At 42.4% G+C, this 21,179-nt stretch overlaps 1 protein-coding gene across 10 annotated transcripts in view; it reads left to right on the top strand.

Annotated features, from left to right (window-relative positions):
- svila (supervillin a) overlaps nt 1-21,179 on the top strand; it is a 317,393-nt gene that overhangs the window by 232,950 nt on the left and 63,264 nt on the right. For 9 of the 10 annotated variants that reach the window (XM_041183456.1, XM_041183461.1, XM_041183460.1 and 6 more), the window contains 2 exons: nt 3,939-3,986; nt 16,299-16,367. In XM_041183456.1, the coding sequence (XP_041039390.1) occupies nt 3,939-3,986; nt 16,299-16,367 (117 nt within the window). The remainder of the gene's footprint in view (nt 1-3,938; nt 3,987-16,298; nt 16,368-21,179) is intronic. The other variant, XM_041183459.1, reaches the window with a different exon arrangement.

Here is a 21,179-nt window from a genome sequence, read left to right as displayed (position 1 = left end):
AAGTAGGCTGCCTTGTCCTGGACGGTGTCAAGCTTTTTGAGTGTTGTTGGAGCTGCACTCATTCAAGCAAGTGGGGAATATCCCAACACACTCCTGCCTTGTGCCTTGTAGATGGACAGGGTTTGGAGAGTCAGAAGGTGAGTTACTCACCACAGAATTCCTAGCCTCTTACCTGCTCTTGTAACCACAGTATTTATATGGCTAGTCCAGTTCAGTTTCTGGTCAATGGTAACCCCAAGGATGTTGATAGTGGGAGATTCCATGATGGTAATGCCATTTAATGTCATGGGGCGATGGTTAGATTCTCTCTTGTTGGAGATGGTCATTACCTGGAACTTGTGTGGCACTAATGTAAATTGCCACTTGTCAGCCCAAGCCTGAATATTGTCCAGGTCTTGCTGCATTTGGACATGGACTGCTTCAGTGTTTGAGGAGTCACTAACGGTGTTGAACGTTGTGTAATCATTAGCGAATATCCCCATTTCTGACCTTACAGTGGAAGGAAGGTCATTGATGAAGCAGCTGAAGATAGTTGGGTCGAAGACACTATCCTGAGAGTTTTCCCCTTGATTCCCATTGACTTCAGCTTTGCTCGAGCTCCTTGATGCCATGCTGCTGTTTGCTGTTGTTTAAGGGAGGTTACTGTCTAGTCAAAGAGAGCTAATTACATTTGATTCTCTTGCTAGAGAGAGGGCCTGCGGCTTCACAAGGTTTGTAGACTTACCCATGGTGCAGGATGTCACTGACTGCAGAAAAATTGCTTTGTGGACGCTGCTTGTCAAATCTGCCCTGTACTGAAACCGAAAGCAATCTGTTCCTTCATCATCTAGCTGGTGTGTGACCATAGGCAATGAATCATGCAGCCTATGTACACATGCACAGCATGCAGACAATGAAAGCCATACTGCCACACAAAATGTGATTAGGTTAACCTTTGGCGTACTGAAGTAATATCTTCGCTGTCTGGGTCATTCTGGAGGATCCTGCAGTACTCAGCAGAACAAACGTTAAGATTTGTCGTGGTCTGCTACATACTGCACAACTTGAGGCATAGCCCTTTTCACAAGCTATGCAAGCAGCTGAAGAACAGGAGCATGAGGAAGAGGAAGAGAGATAACAACTTAGACAACCTCATTCTGACTGGCTTTTCCCTGAAGAATTCATATGAGTGCAATACCAGTTATTGCAACCCCAGTCCCCCATTCACCAACAGTTCCTGAGTTGGGCTTCCAGGTCTGAGCAAAGCCCTGTTCCGAGTTTATGTTGGACTTCATCACGCTCCCTGACATTGACCTCAAGCTTTCTGGCAGGCTCCCCAAGCACCTAGCACTGTGTTTAACAGGCTGCCTCACATTGAAGTCCTCATCACCCTCCAGCAAGCACCAGAGTTATTCTTGTTCCCTGCCCTGGCTGCCTAATCTGCCCTGGTGTCTCACCACATGTACATCCCACCTCTGGTCTATCCTCTTAAGATACTCTCAGTGTCATTACCTGATTGGGTGGCTGCAAGTGTGAAATCAAGTGATATTGCTGCATCTTTATCGTCACTCTCCACATGGTGTTTCGCCTCCATTTGACTGCATTGTAGCTCTTGAAAGGAAAAAGGCACAAGGGTAATGGATAAGGTGAGGAGGGAGCATAGTGAAAGGTAGATGCTCACATCATATACAATTTGTAAATCAGACAAGACTGTGGGATGAGGAAAGGAGGATTAGATATGCAGATCTCGTCATCTTCAATGGTTTCTGGCCTGTCCCTGTGTCATTAAGTAGGGTACAGTCTGATTAAGTGATGTTGCTGTCATGGTAGAATAGCTGGCAGTGGGTGTAACCTGTCAGATGTGGATGTGAGGCTTGCAGCAGTGCTAAGTGTGCCAGGGTGAGGTGAAGCATATGAATGTTAGGTATAAGCCCTTGTAGAAATCCCTGGTAGGTTATTTATGGGGGTGTGGTGATTTGAGCATTGTCTCAGGCTAGTGGTACAATTATAGGATATGACATTTGAAGATGCATTCATTGACCTCGACCACTCTTGTGAGATCATTAAATTTCTTGCAGCTCTGCATCCAGGTCCTCGGGGCTTGACACCTGACATTGACCTCCATGGCTATCTGCTCCCACTACCTTTTGACCTTGTGTCTGGAGGGCCTCCTTTACCCCTCCTGTCACCCCCACTGCAGATACAGAACATCTCTCCCCCTTTCCACCTCCTCCATCAAGAGCTCCAGTGTGTCATCCAAGAATATTTGGGTGCACTCTTTCCACTATTATGCCATTTCTCATTCTCTTCCAGTTCAGATTCTCTTCAGCCTTGACTCCAAGCACTTGCTCCAGCCACAATTCACCTCCTGGTAAAAGATGCAGGGCAGCTTTAAGTAGGGTAGGCTAGATTTAAAAATGCTGCTAAGTACTCTCGATATTGTGTCTGCTGATGTGTCCAGCCAACGAACGGTGCAATTAGTGCTGGCTGGGCACACAGATCAGGGAAATGAGCAAGAAATACAAAGTTAACATGCTGCCTGCATTGCAATTAATGGATGCAGGTTAATCACGCATCAAGGTCCCCACACCCTTTTTCAGGAGCTATCCAATTTGGTGTCCGTTGTGCCTTAATTTCAACAAGATTATCTGCTGAAAATAAATACTTTATAATGTGCATAACCCTTTTCTGAGCTCAAAAGTATAAAAATCCAATTGAAGGCTTAATTTAGATTCTTCCTTTACCCATCAATAGCCTCATTTTTTGAACTAAGTAAAGATTACATGAACTTCTGATAAATGGTTCAATGTGAAAAAAATAATCCAGTCTTCTACCTTGGGAGCTGAGATGGAGAAATGTGCTTCCCTTAAGTTAAATTTCAAAGTTGTATAGAGCGATGTATTGCATAACTTCCATTAGTGCAAAATGCTTTCTGCTTCATAGCTATGTAATATTATAGCAATTGATCTGGCATCATTTTGGCATTTTACCTGAGGTTTGAAAGCAGCTGAAGGAGGTATCATGTTGCTACCTCAGCTTTGCATTTAATACAGTTGTTGGTAGCTTTCTCACAATGGTATTTTAGTGTATGATGTAAAGGAAAGATGAGAGCAGTAAAATTGCAAAGAAGAAGAATATAAATTTGAATTGTTACAATTCAGATAAGTCAGGTTCTGTAGTTTTAACTGAGTGCAGAGCTACATTTTGTGTTCCTTTGCAAGATTACATAGCAATGGAGAAAAAAATAGCTACCGGATATAATTCATATTTGCAATTATTTTGGATGTCGAAGTCCTGGTTTGGGGCACAGTCATCTTTTTAATGTCACTGGTGAGTTCTTGGTCCTCAGGTGGGAATTCACAAGTTCACCCCATAATGGCAAAAGTGGGAAGGGAAAAAGATGAGCAGATATGATGAATCACTAAGAGGAGATATCAGGGTATGTAAATGAAATGTTTCTACACATTTAGTAGTTGGATACCTGCACGTCCATTTTCACATGAGTCATCCCCTGAGGAAGGGGAGAGGTGAGATATGGTAGAGAAGTTTAGTAAAAAATTGCATTATCATCTTTAGTATTATTGCAAGTCAATATGGCATAGACTGGGTAGTCGATATTAACAAGGTTGATGTATGACCTGAAATTAAAAATTATAAAAATGAGTCATGTTGACAACTCTAAGTAATCACTTTACAAGTTCTGCTTCACCAAACACATCTGTAAGTTGTGGTGGGATACGTTTTATTTAAGGTTTGCTGTATGATGAGGGTTTTCCAGTAGCCTTTAGTGAGCCATCTCTCACAGGTAGATGAGTATGCAGGAGGCCACCTGTTTGGTCTACACCTTAACTCAATCATATATTTTGTGTAAAAGATTTGTTTGATTTCATATAATAAGTTTTCGATGAACAGCCTGCTCAACCATTTTTGCCATCTTTCCCTTTTGTCTCAACCTGTAGGACAAAGGAGAGGTTACTGATGACATCTGTGTTTCTAATCAGCTCTGGGTAAGACCAATAATGTCCGTTAGGGATTTAATAAGGGTTTGCCTTCTGCACTTGTTTGTGCTTTTTTGCCTGTTGTTAGCTGCTTTTCTTTGGTGATTATGGGTTTAGTTATAGCTTCAAATCTTTATTGGAAGAGTCAAACACCGCTACAGGCTTTGCTTTCAGGTAACGTGTGAGAGGAGCCAACGCATGTATAAATTAACACCATTTCTTGACTGTAGAGGGAAATATTGCCAAATGAGAGTAAGCTCATCCAGTCAGTGGTATGCAAGTGTGTATGCATGTGTATATAATATATTTGTATGTGATGTGTATATTTTATATGTATAATATTTGATTTACACCTTTAGCCCTATGCTCCCAACAGATTATGGAATGGTGATATTTTGACCTTGGACTGAAAGGAAATTTATGGATAGCTAAAGATCCTCACATAGCTGACAGTGTGCAATAAAACAAACCCTTGCCTGCCAATTTATAAAACAATGACCAATTGCCCTGCAGTGTATTAGTCTGCTATACAAGAGATAAGAGCAATAGACATTACAGCCCATCAAGTCTGCTCCGCCATTCAATATGATCATAGCTGATCTTAGGCTTCAACTCCACTCTCCCTCCTGTTCCTCATACCCCTTGATCCCCTGAGAGGCCAAAAATGTCTCTTCTCAGCCTTAAATGTAGTCAACATTGGAGCACAACCCTCTGGCATAGAGAATTCCAAAGATTCACAACCCTTTGAGTGAAGAAATTTCTCCTCATTTTAGTCCTAAACTCCTTACCCTGAGAATGTACCCCTGTGTTCTAGATTCCTTAGCCAGTGGAAACAACCTCTGTCTACCCTGTCAAGCCCCTTCAGAATCTTGTATGTTTCGGTGAGACCACCTCTCGTTTTTCTAAACTCCAGAGAATGTAGACCCATTTTAATCAGCCAGCACATGCTACCACAGTGAAAGTGCTTGCAGTTATAGTGCATCGATGCTAAATTAGGATGCATGTTGGCTTTTTTCTTAAGTATAATACAACATACTAGGGCTTCAAATCACAGTCTTTAATAATAGTCCTATTTATTTAGACCATAATACTGTTACTAGAAAGATGATGCTCCTGCTAACAGCCTTCTAACATTAAAATTCAAGCAGCCCTCAGAAGTAGAAACCTTGAATGCATGTTGCATTGCCTCCAGGCGGATGGAGTAGCCCCCGTATGTCTAAGACTAGATAGGGCCTTTTAGTCCTTTCTGTCCCCTTATTGTGACAGCGTCCTTGGTTTAATGATTATAAGGTTCTGAATTTCCTTGCCACATGTCTATTAATTATACCAATGCAGCGATGCTGGAAGACTGTGTGATCTTTCTACGTAAGCCTGAGTGTGTTTATAAATATCTGATGGAATATTTAGTCAAAGTTTTGGCATGAGCTAGGTTGGGGATTGGAGCTCTAAATATTTAAAGAAGCTGTTAGCTTAAATTTCATCAAATATTGAATCCATTTGCGACTAAAGTGCTGATGTTAGGATATTCATTGTAAGCTTTGATTTGAGCCAGAATGCAGTAGCGACGATAATTATGTCCTTTCAAGTGTTAGATGATCGCTCTCATTTTTGTATGGTGACCATTGGCAGAGAGAGAAGGTGAGGAGAGTCAAGGAGGATTCCACTTTCATTTGAGTCAGAAGCTTTCCCTAAATTAACACTTTATTGGGAGGTGCACATTTTTTCAAGGAGAAGGAGTTGCTGGCTGGGCAAACATTTGTTGCCCATCCCCAAAGTGTTGAATCATCAGTGACTTTTGTTGAGCGAATTTGTTTTGCAGTTTTTCAGGCCTTTGAAATCCCCATAATTGCTCCTTGTAAAGATTCGTGCCCATAGAACAGTTGCATAGATTTCCAGTAATTGCTGTAAAGCTCACTGTTTGGGCTTTTGCATGTGATTAGGTTATTCTGCTTTAGCTCCAGATTCCACATTTTTTTAAAACAAAAACAGAATTACCTGGAAGAATTCAGCAGGTCTGGCAGCATCGGCGGAGAAGAAAAGAGTTGACGTTTCGAGTCCTCATGACCCTTCGACAGAACTTGAGTTCGAGTCCAAGAAAGAGTTGAAATATAAGCTGGTTTAAGGTGTGTGTGTGTGTGTGTGTGTGTGTGTGTGTGTGTGTGTGTGTGTGTGTGTGTGTGTGTGTGTGTGTGTGTGTGTGTGTGTGTGTGTGTGTGTGGGGCGGGGAGGGAGAGAGAGAGAGAGAGAGAGAAGTGGAGGGGGGTGGTGTGGTTGTAGGCAAAAGCAGTGATAGAAGCAGATCATCAGAAGATGTCACAAACAACAGGACAAAAAAACACATAGGTGTTAAAGTTGGTGATATTATCTAAACGAATGTGCTAATTAAGAATGGATGGTAGGGCACTTAAGGTATAGCTCTAGTGGGGGTGGGGAGAGCATAAAAGATTTTAAAATATTTAAAAATAATGGAAATAGGTGGGAAAAGAAAAATCTATATAATTTATTGGGAAAAAACAAAAGGAAAGGGGAAACAGAAAGGGGGTGGGGATGGAGGAGGGAGGTCAAGACCTAAAGTTGTTGAATTCAATATTCAGTCCAGAAGGCTGTAAAGTGCCTAGTCGGAAGATGAGGTGTTGTTCCTCCAGTTTGCATTGGGCTTCACTGGAACAATGCAGCAAGCCAAGGACAGACATGTGGGCAAGAGAGCAGGGTGGAGTGTTAAAATGGCAAGCGACAGGGAGGTTTGGGTCATTCTTGCGGAGAGTTCGCAGGTGTTCTGCAAAGCGGTCGCCCAGTTTACGTTTGGTCTCTCCAATGTAGAGGAGACCACATTGGGAGCAACGAATGCAATAGACTAAGTTGGGGGAAATGCAAGTGAAATGCTGCTTCACTTGAAAGGAGTGTTTGAGCCCTTGGACGGTGAGGAGAGAGGAAGTGAAGGGGCAGGTGTTGCATCTTTTGCGTGGGCATGGGGAGGTGCCATAGGAGGGAGTTGAGGAGTAGGGGGTGATGGAGGAGTGGACCAGGGTGTCCCGGAGGGAGCGATCCCTACGGAATGCCGATGGGGGGGGGTGAAGGGAAGATGTGTTTGGTGGTGGCATCATGCTGGAGTTGGCGGAAATGGCGGAGGATGATCCTTTGAATGCAGAGGCTGGTGGGGTGATAAATGAGGACAAGGGGGACCCTATCATGTTTCTGGGAGGGAGGAGAAGGCGTGAGGGCGGATGCGCGGGAGATGGGCCGGACACGGTTGAGGGCCCTGTCAACGACCGTGGGTGGAAAACCTCGGTTAAGGAAGAAGGAGGACATGTCAGAGGAACTGTTTTTGAAGGTAGCATCATCAGAACAGATGCGACGGAGGCGAAGGAACTGAGAGAATGGGATGGAGTCCTTACAGGAAGCGGGATGTGAGGAGCTGTAGTCGAGGTAGCTGTGGGAATCGGTGGGTTTGTAATGGATATTGGTGGACAGTCTATCACCAGAGATTGAGACAGAGAGATCAAGGAAGGGAAGGGAAGTGTCAGAGATGGACCACGTGAAAATGATGGAGGGGTGGAGATTGGAAGCAAAATGAATAAATTTTTCCAAGTCCTGATGAGAGCATGAAGCAGCACCGAAGTAATCATCGATGTACCGGAGAAATAGTTGTGGAAGGGGGCCGGAGTAGGACTGGAACAAGGAATGTTCCACATACCCGCATGGGCCCCAGTTATGCCTGTCTCTTTATGGGGTATGTGGAACATTCCTTGTTCCAGTCCTACTCCGGCCCCCTTCCACAACTCTTTCTCCGGTACATCGATGATTACTTCGGTGCCGCTTCATGCTCTCGTCGGGACTTGGAAAAATTTATTCATTTTGCTTCCAATCTCCACCCCTGCATCATTTTCACGTGGTCCATCTCTGACACTTCCCTTCCCTTCCTTGACCTCTCTGTCTCAATCTCTGGTGATAGACTGTCCACCAATATCCATTACAAACCCACCGATTCCCACAGCTACCTCGACTACAGCTCCTCACATCCCGCTTCCTGTAAGGACTCCATCCCATTCTCTCAGTTCCTTCGCCTCCGTCGCATCTGTTCCGATGATGCTACCTTCAAAAACAGTTCCTCTGACATGTCCTCCTTCTTCCTTAGCCGAGGTTTTCCACCCACGGTCGTTGACAGGGCCCTCAACCGTGTCCGGCCCATCTCCCGCGCATCCGCCCTCACGCCTTCTCCCTCCCTCCCAGAAACATGATAGGGTCCCCCTTGTCCTCACTTATCACCCCACCAGCCTCCGCATTCAAAGGATCATCCTCCGCCATTTCCGCCAACTCCAGCATGATGCCACCACCAAACACATCTTCCCTTCACCCCCCCTATCGGCATTCCGTAGGGATCACTCCCTCCGGGACACCCAGTCCACTCGTCCATCACCCCCTACTCCTCAACTCCCTCCTATGGCACCACCCCATGCCCACGCAAAAGATGCAACACCTGCCTCTTCCTCTCTCCTCACCGTCCAAGGGCCCAAACACTCCTTTCAAGTGAAGCAGCATTTCACTTGCATTTCCCCCAACTTAGTCTACTGCATTCATTGCTCCCAATGCAGTCTCCTCTACATTGGAGAGACCAAACGTAAACTGGGCGACCGCTTTGCAAAACACCTGCGGTCTCTCCGCAAGAATGACCCAAACCTCCCTGTCGCTTGCCATTTTAACACTCCACCCTGCTCTCTTGCCCACATGTCTGTCCTTGGCTTGCTGCATTGTTCCAGTGAAGCCCAACGTAAACTGGAGGAACAACACCTCATCTTCCGACTAGGCACTTTACAGCCTTCTGGACTGAATATTGAATTCAACAACTTTAGGTCTTGACCTCCCTCCTCCATCCCCACCCCCTTTCTGTTTCCCCCTTCCTTTTGTTTTTTTCCAATAAATTATATAGATTTTTCTTTTCCCACCTATTTCCATTATTTTTAAATATTTTAAAATCTTTTACGCTCTCCCCACCCCCACTAGAGCTATACCTTAAGTGCCCTACCATCCATTCTTAATTAGCACATTCGTTTAGATAATATCACCAACTTTAACACCTATGTGTTCTTTTGTTCTGTTGTTTGTGACATCTTTTGATGATCTGCTTCTATCACTGCTTGTTTGTCCCTACAACCACACCAACCCCCTCCACTTCTCTCTCTCTCTCTCTCTCCCCCCTCCCCACACACCTTAAACCAGCTTATATTTCAACTCTTTCTTGGACTCGAACTCAAGTTCTGTCGAAGGGTCATGAGGACTCGAAACGTCAACTGTTTTCTTCTCTGCTGATGCTGCCAGACCTGCTGAGTTTTTCCAGGTAATTGTTTTTGTTTTGGATTTCCAGCATCCGCAGTTTTTTTGTTTTTATCTCCACATTTTTTTATCTGCTTTTACCTTGGGGGAAGGTGTGTGTTATAAAGATCATAATGATGTATTTATATTTTTTCTGATGCTGATTTCCATTTGATTCTTAGTGTTGTGTGTGTTTACTTTAAGGAGAGATTGATCGAGGTGGTTTGTTTAACCAGTTCCATAAATTCTTTTACTAAACTCAATAAACCAATCTGTTGGTGACTGTAAACTTATATTAATGTGTGTTGGCTCAACTTGGTTCAGGAGAATCAAACACTAAGTGAATGTTTACAAGTTGAATGATTACATGAGCATTTCCATGATTTTGCCAGTTTCAGCAAATTATTTGCTAGCAGGAGGTTATCCAAAGAAAGTAAGTTAATTGTGTGCCCTTTTAATAAAGGTTTATCTTTCACATAACCACACTTTAAGGACCTCATTCTGCCGCTACAGATATTAAAGCAGCTGTAGGCGGGGCATTCATCACATGGGAAACCTGAAAAGAAAACCCTGTTGAGGTTCTTTCAAGGCTGCTAGTGGGGTCCCTTGTTCAAAGGCACTCGGTGCCTGATCGAGGGACCAGGCATTGGGAAGCGGGGCATCTGCTTAGAGTCACCCCTCTGTCCCTGCTGCCCCCTCCTGCAACCCCCACCTCCACAACCCCGCCTTCCACTCACCTGCATCCTGGGTCCTTCAGCGATCCTCAGCCTCTGCCTGAGTTCCTGGCAGCTGCCACTACTCCCACTTGTGCTGCCAGCAATCGGGGGGGGGATTTCCATCTCTGGGGTCCTTAATCCTGGGAAAGGCCTGCCATTGGTCACTTAGGTGCCAGTTTGTTACTTAATTTGATAGGCCTTCCCTAGAGGAGGTGACATGGGGCTCCCACCAGCTCTCCAGCTGACGGACGAAACCCCTGTTGCCTCAATTAAATACCACCCGTAGTTATGTTTTTGGATTTTCCACCTACTCTCTTTCCCCCTAACAAAATGGTATAATTTAAATTATCGTTATTAAAACCATCACAGTGAAAAAGGCATCCCTGAATACTAAAGAAGGTACTGTAAATGAATTGACCCATTTACTAAAGAACTCTGACAAGTAACCAGGTGGGAATACATTACTTTGCTCTTCTAGAAGCTTCAGTCAAAACAAGGAGCAGTAATTTTGGTGTGCTGTTGTTAAAATGGGAAAATAGGGAAAACTACAAATTGTCCCATTGGAGAGGACTTCTTTAAAGCAACAGGTGCATCAAATTTGTGTTAGAGCAAAAGTAAAATACTTGCAATGAGCTTATTAAACATGAACTTAAGAACAAGAGTAGGCTGTTTCGTGCCTCAAGCCTGATCAGCCATTCAAGTAGTCCATGGCTGATCTATACCTCAACTCTATTTATCCCTCTTTGCTTTGAACACCTTGGTGCCCTTACCTAATTTTTTTAAAAGTGTACTCTCCATCTTGATATATTTCAATTGACGCAGCAACCATATCCTTTCATGGTGAGAGAATTCCAGATTGCTGCTAACTTTTATTGAAATAGTGTTTCCTGATTTTAGTCCTGAATAGCCTGGCTCTAATTTTAAGCTTGTGCTCCCTTGTTCTGAATTCCTGCTCAGAAGGAATAGCTTCTCTGTATCTATTCTATTGAATCTCTTAATTGTTACTTTAAGCAGCCCAATCAGGCCACACTTAAACTCAAGGGAATACTAAGCAAATTTATGCAATGTGCCTTCATAATTTAATTCTTTAAGCCCCAGTAATATCTTAGTGAATATTCACTATCCTATCAGGCTAGTATATCGTTACTGATGTTTGGTGCCAAAACTGAACGCGGTATCTCCACGAGAGGCCTGACCAAGACTGAAACATCACTTCCTGGCTTTTTTATTCCAATTCCCTTCCATTAACTTCTTGATTACTTTTTGTACCTATGCACTGGATTTTGTTGCTTTGCTTCTCCACAGTTTCAAGTTTCGCCGTCAGGAAAATATTCTGATTTATCGCTCCTGGATCTAAAATAGATGACCTCATACTTAAAGAACAGCAGCTGCCATAGTTTTGTCTACTCACTTAGTCTGCTTATGTCCCATAATCAGCCACCCTGCCTCCAACCCCAATCTCAGGCCTTCCACACAATCAGCCGACAAGCCCTCCAGCCCACCCGAACCCCCCTTCAAAAGCGAATTTAGGCCTGGGTCTTCCTCCCCCCCCTCCCCCCAGGTTGGGGACGCACAGTCAGGACATTTGCTGGCTTCACTAGCCTGACCCAGCAGGTTGCACTTTCGTTCCAGGGTGATGAGGTTCCCTGGGAGATAGGATGGGTGACCCCAGAACAGAAGCAGAGGAAGGCTGGGCAGAAGGCCTGACTCAATGCCTGACCAGCGCCGTATCGAAATTTTCCAAAAAATAATCAAAAGCATAAAACAGCCTTCCAGTCCTAACACCAGCCCCAAACCCCTCCTACTAATTTCCCAGGCTGCAACCATGCCACCTCATGCCCTCCATGCCACCCACCCCCATTGCCCCTTATACCTTCTATGCTCTTCTGTCCCCCCTCCATGGCCCCTCATACCCTCCATGCCAACCTTGCCCCCCCCACCCTGCCCTCATTGCTCCCTCATATCTTCCATGCCAGCCTAAGCACCTCTGCCCAACCCCATGGCCCTTTATAGCATCTGTGCCAATTTAGTGCCAGATCATACCAAACCATCCACCCCACCATACTTTGCCATTATACCTACAATGCCAGCTCACCCAGCATCCACCATGAGTAGACCTCAGGATCCATGCTAAGATTAAATAAAATAAGGTTCCAAGTATCTATTCAGACTTCATTTTTTTAAAAACCACGCATTCATAAAAACCCATTACTACATTTAGATTCCTTCAACTATAAACATTTCATTCAGTTGCATAATCCCTTATAAAAGCAAGCATTGGAATTCATAGTCCAACTTCAAAGAGTCCATAACCACTTGGAGATGTCAATTAAACTGTGAAATGGCAGGCACTCCATTGCTATGATAAGTAGTGAAATCAGACATGCAGTACTAATGTCAACAGATGGAGTGAAATAGCAAGCAATCATTTTTTAACACTTCAGTTTTGTCAAAGAGTTAAAGGATAGGAGTTTTAAATAAAAGCAGAAAATTCTGGAAAAACCCAGCAGGTCTGGCAGCATTGTGGAGAGAGAAACAGAGTAACGTTCTGAGTCTGTATGACTTCAGCATATAACTTCTCTCTCCACATAGTTGATGCTGCCAGACCTGCTGAGTTTCTCCAGGTAATTCTGTTTTTGTTTTGGATTTCCAGCATCCGCAGTTTTTTGTTTTTACCCATCTTGGGCATGTTGCTTTAATGGGATGAATAAGCCTGTTCAGGGTCCGCACGTTGAGTTGAATTTTACTTCCCCCCGGCAGGTTTTTCCAGTGGGAGGGGAGGGGGTTGGGCACACAAAATGGGGTGGGCAACCATCCCATCACCTTCCCACCCACCCCCAAGCTCACCCCCATAATACAGAGGGGCTGGCGTGAAATCGGCAGCCCACCCACCATATTTAAATGAACAATTAAGGGTCAGTTAGTCTTGTTATCACACCATAAAATGTTTGAGTGGGTGGCAGGGTGGAAACAGGAAGCCCTTTTTACTTCAAGTACTTCGAAGGCAAGAAGGAAGGTGGGGTTGCTTTTTGGGGTCTGACTTTTGCTGGTTGCAGGGATGCCACCCTTGGTTTGAAGCCCCTTCTTTTCTGCCTGCTCCCTTCCTTAAACCCACCCCTTCTACCCCCACTCCACTGCCCCTCTCCCAACTTCCCCACCTATCCCAACCACCCCTCTCCCTAACCTACCCAACGCTCCCAGCCCAAGACCCTGGACATACCTGCACTGGGGTTCCAAGGTATCAGGATCCTTTCTTCCCCAGCAGTGGCCACTGACACCTTCCTGGTGCTGCCCAGACTAAAGGAGCTATTGGCCAATCAGAGGGCAGGACTTCCGTCCCAATGAGGATGTCCCACTCGGCCCTCATTAAGTTTTGAAAGCAGACGTGAAAGGTCCTACTGCCACTTTAGGATTTTCAGCTAATGAAAATTCCACCAGATCTCCTTTCAGATGATCAACACCTTCCAAGTGGCTTAGACCATAAAACATAGGAGCAGAAATTAGACTATTCGGCCCATCAAGTCTGCTCCAACTTTCAATCATGGCTGATAAGTTTCTCAACCCCATTCTCCCGCCTTCTCCCGGTAACCTTTGATCCCCTTACCAATCAAGAACCTATCTATCTCGGTCTTAAATACACTCAATGACCTGGCCTTCACAGCCTTCTGTGGCAATGAATTCCATAGATTCCCCACTCTCTGGCTAAAGAAGTTTCTCCTTATCTCTGTTCTAAAAGGTCTTCCCTTTACTCTGAGGCTGTGCCCTCAGGTCCTAGTCTCTCCTACTAATGGAAACATCTTCCCCACGGCCACTCTCTCCAGGTCTTTCAATCTTCTGTAAGTTTCAATCAGATCCCCCCTCGTCCTTCTAAACTCCATCGAGTATAGACCCAGAGTCCTCAAATGTTCCTCATATGTTAAGCCTTTCATTCCTGGGATCATTCTCGTGAACCTCCTCTGAACTCTCTCCAGGGCCAGCACATTCTTCCTGAGATATGGGGCCCAAAATTGCTCACAATATTCTAAATGTGGTCTAACCTCAGCAGCACATCCCTGCTTTAAATTCTAGTCCTCTCGAAATAAATGCCAACATTGCATTTGCCTTTCTAACTACTGACTCAACCTGCAAGTGAACCTTAAGAGAATCCTGGACTAGGACTCCCAAGTCCCTTTGCACTCTTTCTCTTTGTAACCTTCTGATATCCAAAATAAATTCTATTAACACTTCAGCAAACATGAAAATAGAGTTGTGGAAATATGAAAAGAAAAGTTGTTGTAAAGTGCCCTCTAAACAAACGTACAGTGATGCTTTAAATTGACAGCGATCAAAATTGTATTTCCTCATAGTATCCAATGTTAATTTTTGGGTATGTTTACATACGAACATAGGGATTAGGAGCAGGAGTAGCCACTCGGCCCCTCGAGCCTGCTCCACCTTTCAATAAGATCATGGCTGATCTGAATGTAACCTCAACTCCGCATTTATTCCTACCCTCGATAACCTTTCACCCCCTTGTTAACCAAGAATCTATCTAGCTCTCCTAGATTACACCTTCATTTATGAGGTACACTTTTTCAGTTGGGGATGCAACTTCACAGTGAATGGAGTAATTGGTACTGATTTGAAGTTATTTTAATGCTGTAACGTGAACATGCAAGAAGCAAACTTTTGCTGACGGGATTGATATTCATAACAGTTCAGTAACAATATTTTTAACTCTGTGTTTTGGGTTATTTTATTCTCTCAAAATATCTTAGCTATGCCTGTAAGATTTTGCTGCTGTTTAGTGCTTAAATTTGCACTTAAATTCTTCAAATAATCTCAGCTTTTTGTATGTATACCCACCAAAGATTGTTGGCCTGCCTTAACCATATTGATAAAGAAGTGCTCATTTGCATTTGTTCATTTCCCATTTTGTTGAAATAGAACTTCCAATATGAAGAAAATCAGTAACAATTGTTTCTTATCCTTCAATATGATAAAGTGGTTAGCAGTGTGGAAATTGCCTGCCCTGTCTGGTAGAGTGCCTTGTAATGATCTTGTGATGATCAATGTAGTTGCTTGTTTAAATATTTAGTTAATATTAACAAATCTCTAAGTAGCTGTTATCCTGCATGACTGAAGAATTCAACAATGATGCTGAATATGTTTTGGTAGGAACTGTTTAATGTATTTAGGTACAATTTTGTGCTGAGACAATGCTATGTGCCATAACATTCAATTTTACTGTTAGTGTATCCAGGGTTTTTCATCACTAAGCTTTTTCTCTTATTTCTCTTGATCTGCGTTTACTCATGTCTGTAGGAACCTGTTTATTCCTCTACTTATTCTCCTGCCCTTTCTGCTGTCCATACATGTCAGTACATTGTGCATAGTAACCAGGTGAGCAATGGGTTTTAACCCTTTGCATGAGTTAAAATGCACTCCTGCTACCGAGTACTTCAGCATTGCTACCTCTTCTTTGACCAACTTTTTGCAGGCTTCATATAATCAGCTATCAAGATATTCTTTGGCATTTGAACTAATAGTCAAGTTGGATTATATATTTGGAATTATTTTTGGTAAATATTATCAGTTATTGCTCCCAGAAGGAATTACAATTTTGCCGCTTTATATAGTACCAAAAAACTGTGTTAAATTGCTACAGTTTTACTCTTGCTGAAATTGTAAATAAAATTGAAAGAAATTTGAAATTTTAAGAAATTCATAAAATTAACATGTAAAAGATTCAAGTAAAATTTACCCAGCTAGGCTATTTGCAGTACAAAGTTAAACATTCTGTTTTTTTGTCAAAGGAAAATTGTTCTGATTGCTTTTTAATGCATGACCTGAATTAATATAATTTGAATGGTCAGATCATTTGTCTCTACTATTGTATATTGAGATGAGATGAGTAGCTTTTACTTCAGCATCCTTGAAATCTGTCTCTGGCAATTGCACAATTGATCACTTGTCTTTAAGTTAGTGCTTTTGCGAGCAAGAAGAAATCTTAAACTCTACATAAGTTTACAACTTAGAAATCTATCACATGCTAAATCTGAACTGTAGAAATTCAGCTTTAAAAAAAATGCAAAGCCTTTTTAAATGACAAAACATAAATTTTGGGAAAAAGTAACTTAATTTTTAAACTTTTGAAATGAAAGAAGTTTTTTAAGCATTGAAAACTTTTGATGAGCTTTGTTGAGCCTTCTAGATTGTGCACAGGACTGAATTGTTTGATCTTGCTTTCTCTCCTTTCTGCAACCCATTTTTTTCTGCTCTCTTTTCCACTGCTCTTTTCCTTTCCTTTTTGAAGGTCACTTGTGGTAGCCCCAGGGAAGCAAGTCCTCAGCTGTTTGATGAGCGCCATCCTTGGAGGTGGAAGGTGAAGGAACACACAATTGTATTATAAAGATATCATTCTGATGGGTTTTCTCATTTTTTTTTAAAGAAAAACACTGCATGTGTGGAACTATGCTAGTAATCAACATTAAACTGTGACAACTGCAGTAAGATCTCTGCACCAAACTATAAATACTTTATTCTTCTGTACGAGTTGTTTACATTAAAGTAAGTCTTTTTCAGAAATTCCTGGAGTTACTGTAACGAGTATTACAAAGTGTAATTTGTACTAATGCAATTCTGAAAACTGCCATTTTCTGTCACAACAAGTGAATACTTATCTATGAGATACAGAAATTTGTGTGTCACTAAAGTTCAGATTTTTAAATTTAAATGTACTGCTGCCCTGCTGAACATGATGCATATCTAATAGATGGAGCCAACTGAAGAATAGAAGAGGGCTGTAGTTATTCAATAACGTTGCCTGTTGATAATTGCTACACTCAGTGAGTTTCTTGGAGCAGAAGAACTAGAAACAGGAATAGGCCATATGTCCCAGCGAACCCACAAACAAGAAATTGTTTGAACTTCTACATCAAATCCACTTTCCCACCCTATCCTAATATCCTTTGATTCCCTTTCTACCCAAACATCCAGCAATCTGAGTCTTAAATAAATACGTCAAGTGAGTCCACAGCACTCTAAGATGGAGAATTCCACATATTAACAAAGTGAAGAAATTGCTCCTCATCTGTTATCCTGAGATATGTGAGCCTTAGTTCTAGACTTGCAGCCAGGAGAAGCAACCTCTCAATGCCTACCCTTAGCTGTCAAGCCTTCTAAGAATTTTGTATTTTTCAATGAGATCTCATCTCATTCTTCCAATCTCCTAAATGTAGAAGACAGCATTCTCATCCCAGGAATCAATCTAGTGAGCCTTTGTTGCAACCGATCCAAGGCAAGCATATCCTTCCTAGGTAAGGAGGCCAAATCTGCTCTAAGTACCGACCTCATAAGCCCTATATAATTGTAGCAAGACTTTCTTACCCTTATGGTCCAACCCCTCTTTGCAGTAAAGTCTAACTTATCATTTGCCTTCCTAGTTGCTTGCTATATGGGATCAATTTCTGGTACTTTGTTCATTTTTCCATTTATGTCATAAAATAAACTAGGAACAGAAGTTCATAATGTTACACAGTAACATCATAGCTGAAACATCTAATAAGTTGAAACTCATTAGTTCTTGCATTTTTATTGTGATCCTCATGCAAGAAAACACCTGGGTTTTACATTGGGACTAAAACTCAGTTGATGCCAACAAGAGAATTTGAAGCTGAGGATCTGGGCTGTGACTGTCTGAATTTAACCTTCAAAGAATTGAGGAGAGGAAGCCACTAAAAGAAAGTTAAAGAATTTGAGCCTCGAAGATAAGGAAGACAAATGGTGTTTGTAGCAGAGCATATGTGAACCCGACTGTAGGATCGAACAATGTGCCAAGCCTCTGAATTTCCTGACTAGCTCTAAAGTGGCAGTTGGTGGGTGGGGTCGGTCCATGTCAGAGGGTGGGTTGATTTTGTTTTTCCCATGTTTTAGCATTTATGGGTTCACCCACCTCTATTGGAATGGCATTTGGTCAATGTAACAACTTTTTATAAATCCATTGAGAAAGCAGAACTGGATATAATCCACAGGCTTCCAGAAGGTATCACAAAACGATACCATATAAATGGTGAAGAGAGGGATACCAAGGATAAGTCTATAGAATATGCAGAGGGCGACTCATATGGATAAAGGAGGAGAAGCCAATGGAGGAACAGGCCTGAGTGGAACCACGGGAGAGTTTTGAGAGCTTTAATGGTAGCTTTGAAGGAAGAAGGGATAATTCAGGGCATGTTATTGGTGACCATGAGGCCAAGTGGATTCTTTATTTTACTTGTTCATGGGATGTGAGCATCACTAGCAAGGTGAGCATTTGTTGATAATTGCCTTTGAGAAGGTGGTAGTGAGCCATTTTCCTGAACCACTGCAGTCCATGTGGTGTAGATACCCCCACAAATTTTTGTGGAAGGGAGTTACAGATTTTTAACCCAACAACGATGAATGCCAGCCGAGTTCCATGTCAGGATGGTGTTTGACGTGGAGGAGAACTTGCAGGTGTTGGTATTCCCATTTGAACGCTGCCCTTGTCCTTCTGGGCGGTAGAGGTCCTGGGTTTGGAATGTGCTGTTGAAAGAGCCTTGGCGATTGCTGCAGTGTATCCTGCAGAGGGTGTACACTGCTATGGGGGGGGCGGTGAGCGTGGTGGTGGGAAAAGAAGGAGGTCAGTGAAAGCTTGGTTGTGTGGTGGACAGGACAAGAAGTTGGAGGAAAGTCACTGGAAGGAATGGCAATGATATGGATGGGTTTGCATATGAAAAAAAATGTTCCTTTATTTTAAGTGAAATGAAGGTGGAGTTTTGGGTGCAAGGGGCGGTAGTTTGTTTTGATTCATTGAAGCATAGTCGCAAGGGCATTGTGCACAATGTGACTTTTCTAATGGGCAGGTGCAGGAACACATCTAACTTGGCTTAAAAGAAGTGAAATTGGAAGGTTGCCTGCCTAAACCATATCCTGGGCCTCATTTGAATTTTGCCAGTGAGTTGCATTCACCATATGAAGGCTTCACTGATGCTCACCACATATCAAAGGCCAGAAATCATCCAGCTTCTGGAGGGAGCCAGCCTACAGGTTTGTTGGAAGCATCAAGTGTGAGAATCCAATTCTAGGCTTGGGGCTGAGAATGAGCCGAACAGCCCCATGTAGTTTTATGGGGCCCAGAGGATCACACCCGTTTCTCCAGGTGCCACAGATGTTCCCCTAACAAAAGTTCTCCATTGTTTTTGGAGTGGCCTCCCGCAGTCCCTTTAAGCATCACTGCTTAATTTGCTCAGTGCCTGGTACAACTGGACATGCCTCACACTCGACCCATTTTTACACAGAAATGACAGCTGGGGTCCGGCAACTGCCATAACCCCTGGTTTACATATTTAACAGCTTGTTTAGGGCATGAGTACTGGGGTGCCCATTTAAATGCCGGCATTCAAATTGAATCTGCTACCCTTTGATGACTAAGGTGGCCCACTACCTCCCTGACTTTCCTCTGCTGGTTGTCCGAGAAATGGATGAGCAGCAGTTGCAAACTGGTGCCATAATTTTTAAACAAGCAAGCCATGCTTCCTGCCATACATAGAATTGAATTCAATGAAAAGAATATTTCCTTTTTTTATTATGCAGGCCATGGTGTGCCATCTTCAATAATTTAATGCAGTGCACTTGTTAATTTTCCAAATATGGAAATGACTGTATTGTTTATAAACTTAAACTTTCAGAATATCATAATCCTGTTAAAGCCTGTTTTGAAATATGACTTTTGTGTTTTATAGCTGCAGTTACAAATATGCAGAATAAATGTGCATGGTCCTAAGGCGTGTGCGATGAAGTGCACTAAAGTGAACTCTGGCTCTGTGTGTGTGTGTAACCCAGGTCATTCATTTAGCTGTGAATTAAGATTAAGTTTATAAACTCAATAGAGATTTCATATTAAGTAAAAGCAGAAATGCTGGAAACTTTCAGCAGGCCGGGTAGTATCTGTGGAGAAAAAGAATTAAATTAATATTTCAGGTTGACCATTTTTCTTCAGAGAGGCTTTATATTTGTCATTAAAGTCAGAACTGCATTAATGATGAGACTGATGCCAGAGCTTTCCAAGATGAATGCTATTAGCTTCATTCTGTTCTGTTTTGAGCACTATTAATTATCAAGACCACAAGCGAAAATATTAATTGGTATATCCAGGTGATAAAATGACAATGAATTGTAATTTTGAAGAAGAGTCATATAATTAGGATGTTTATTAGAAAACCAGTTTTGTTAAGCATCTTTTTGTTCCTTCTATATTACTTAAGTGGTTATTTAAGTAAATACCTTAGCGATTTGAAAAAGGCTATTGGTTAGATTGCATGGAAAACCTGAATTAACGTTGTGGTGCAGCCATTAATCCGGTGTGTCTTTAAAACCAAGTATTAAACAGTTTTGGGCTTGTTAACCCAGGCGTGCCAGCGTGTTTAATGTCACCCAACATGTGTAGCTTAGAAAGAGGCATAAATCAAATTTTGCATTCTTTGAAAGAATGATGAAGCTCTTTCTCAAAAAATGTTTACAGTTGGTTTTGCTGAAAGCATTTGGTATTCAAATAGTTGGTGCATTTTCTTGTGCCTGTTCAATTCAATGATTAAATTCTTTGCCCAGTTTTTGCGGACCTGATGACCTTTCTCTCACCCCTAAACAATCCACGTGAATTTAAATACACATTATGGAATTTTCCCTCTTTATATTTTTATACTGCTCTCAGACACTGCTTAATGTCACATGTAATCCCAACAGTTTAGATAAGCTACTGGGGAACGGGAGTCTTTTAGATTTATGGTTTGGCAGATAAAGATGGTTATTAAACCTATTTATAAGCTGACCCTCTGGCTGTTAAATTCAATGACTTGCTGAATTTTTAAAATGCATTCCGGTTTTGTGTAACTTTAAATGTATTATAGTAATCCGAAATGCAGTCATTTCAACCAGTCACATGTTGCTATTGTCACTGCTTTAAATATGTAGCTTAACTTTATTCAGGATACCAGATGGTAAATATTAAGTTAGTAAGTTCTAGGGAATATAGGCTAACCTAAACCAACTAGCATATGTATAGCACTCTGTCTGATGGTGGCCAGACTTTTATTTAAGCATGGTCCATTCTAGCTGTTTAAAAACGTAAACGTATCCGTTAAGACACTTCAGCACTATGCTCTATCCATGATGGTAT

The sequence above is a fragment of the Carcharodon carcharias genome, chromosome 3 (genome assembly GCF_017639515.1).
Source record: "Carcharodon carcharias isolate sCarCar2 chromosome 3, sCarCar2.pri, whole genome shotgun sequence".
Lineage (NCBI taxonomy): Eukaryota > Metazoa > Chordata > Chondrichthyes > Lamniformes > Lamnidae > Carcharodon > Carcharodon carcharias.
This window is presented reverse-complemented; position numbering and strand designations above follow the sequence as displayed.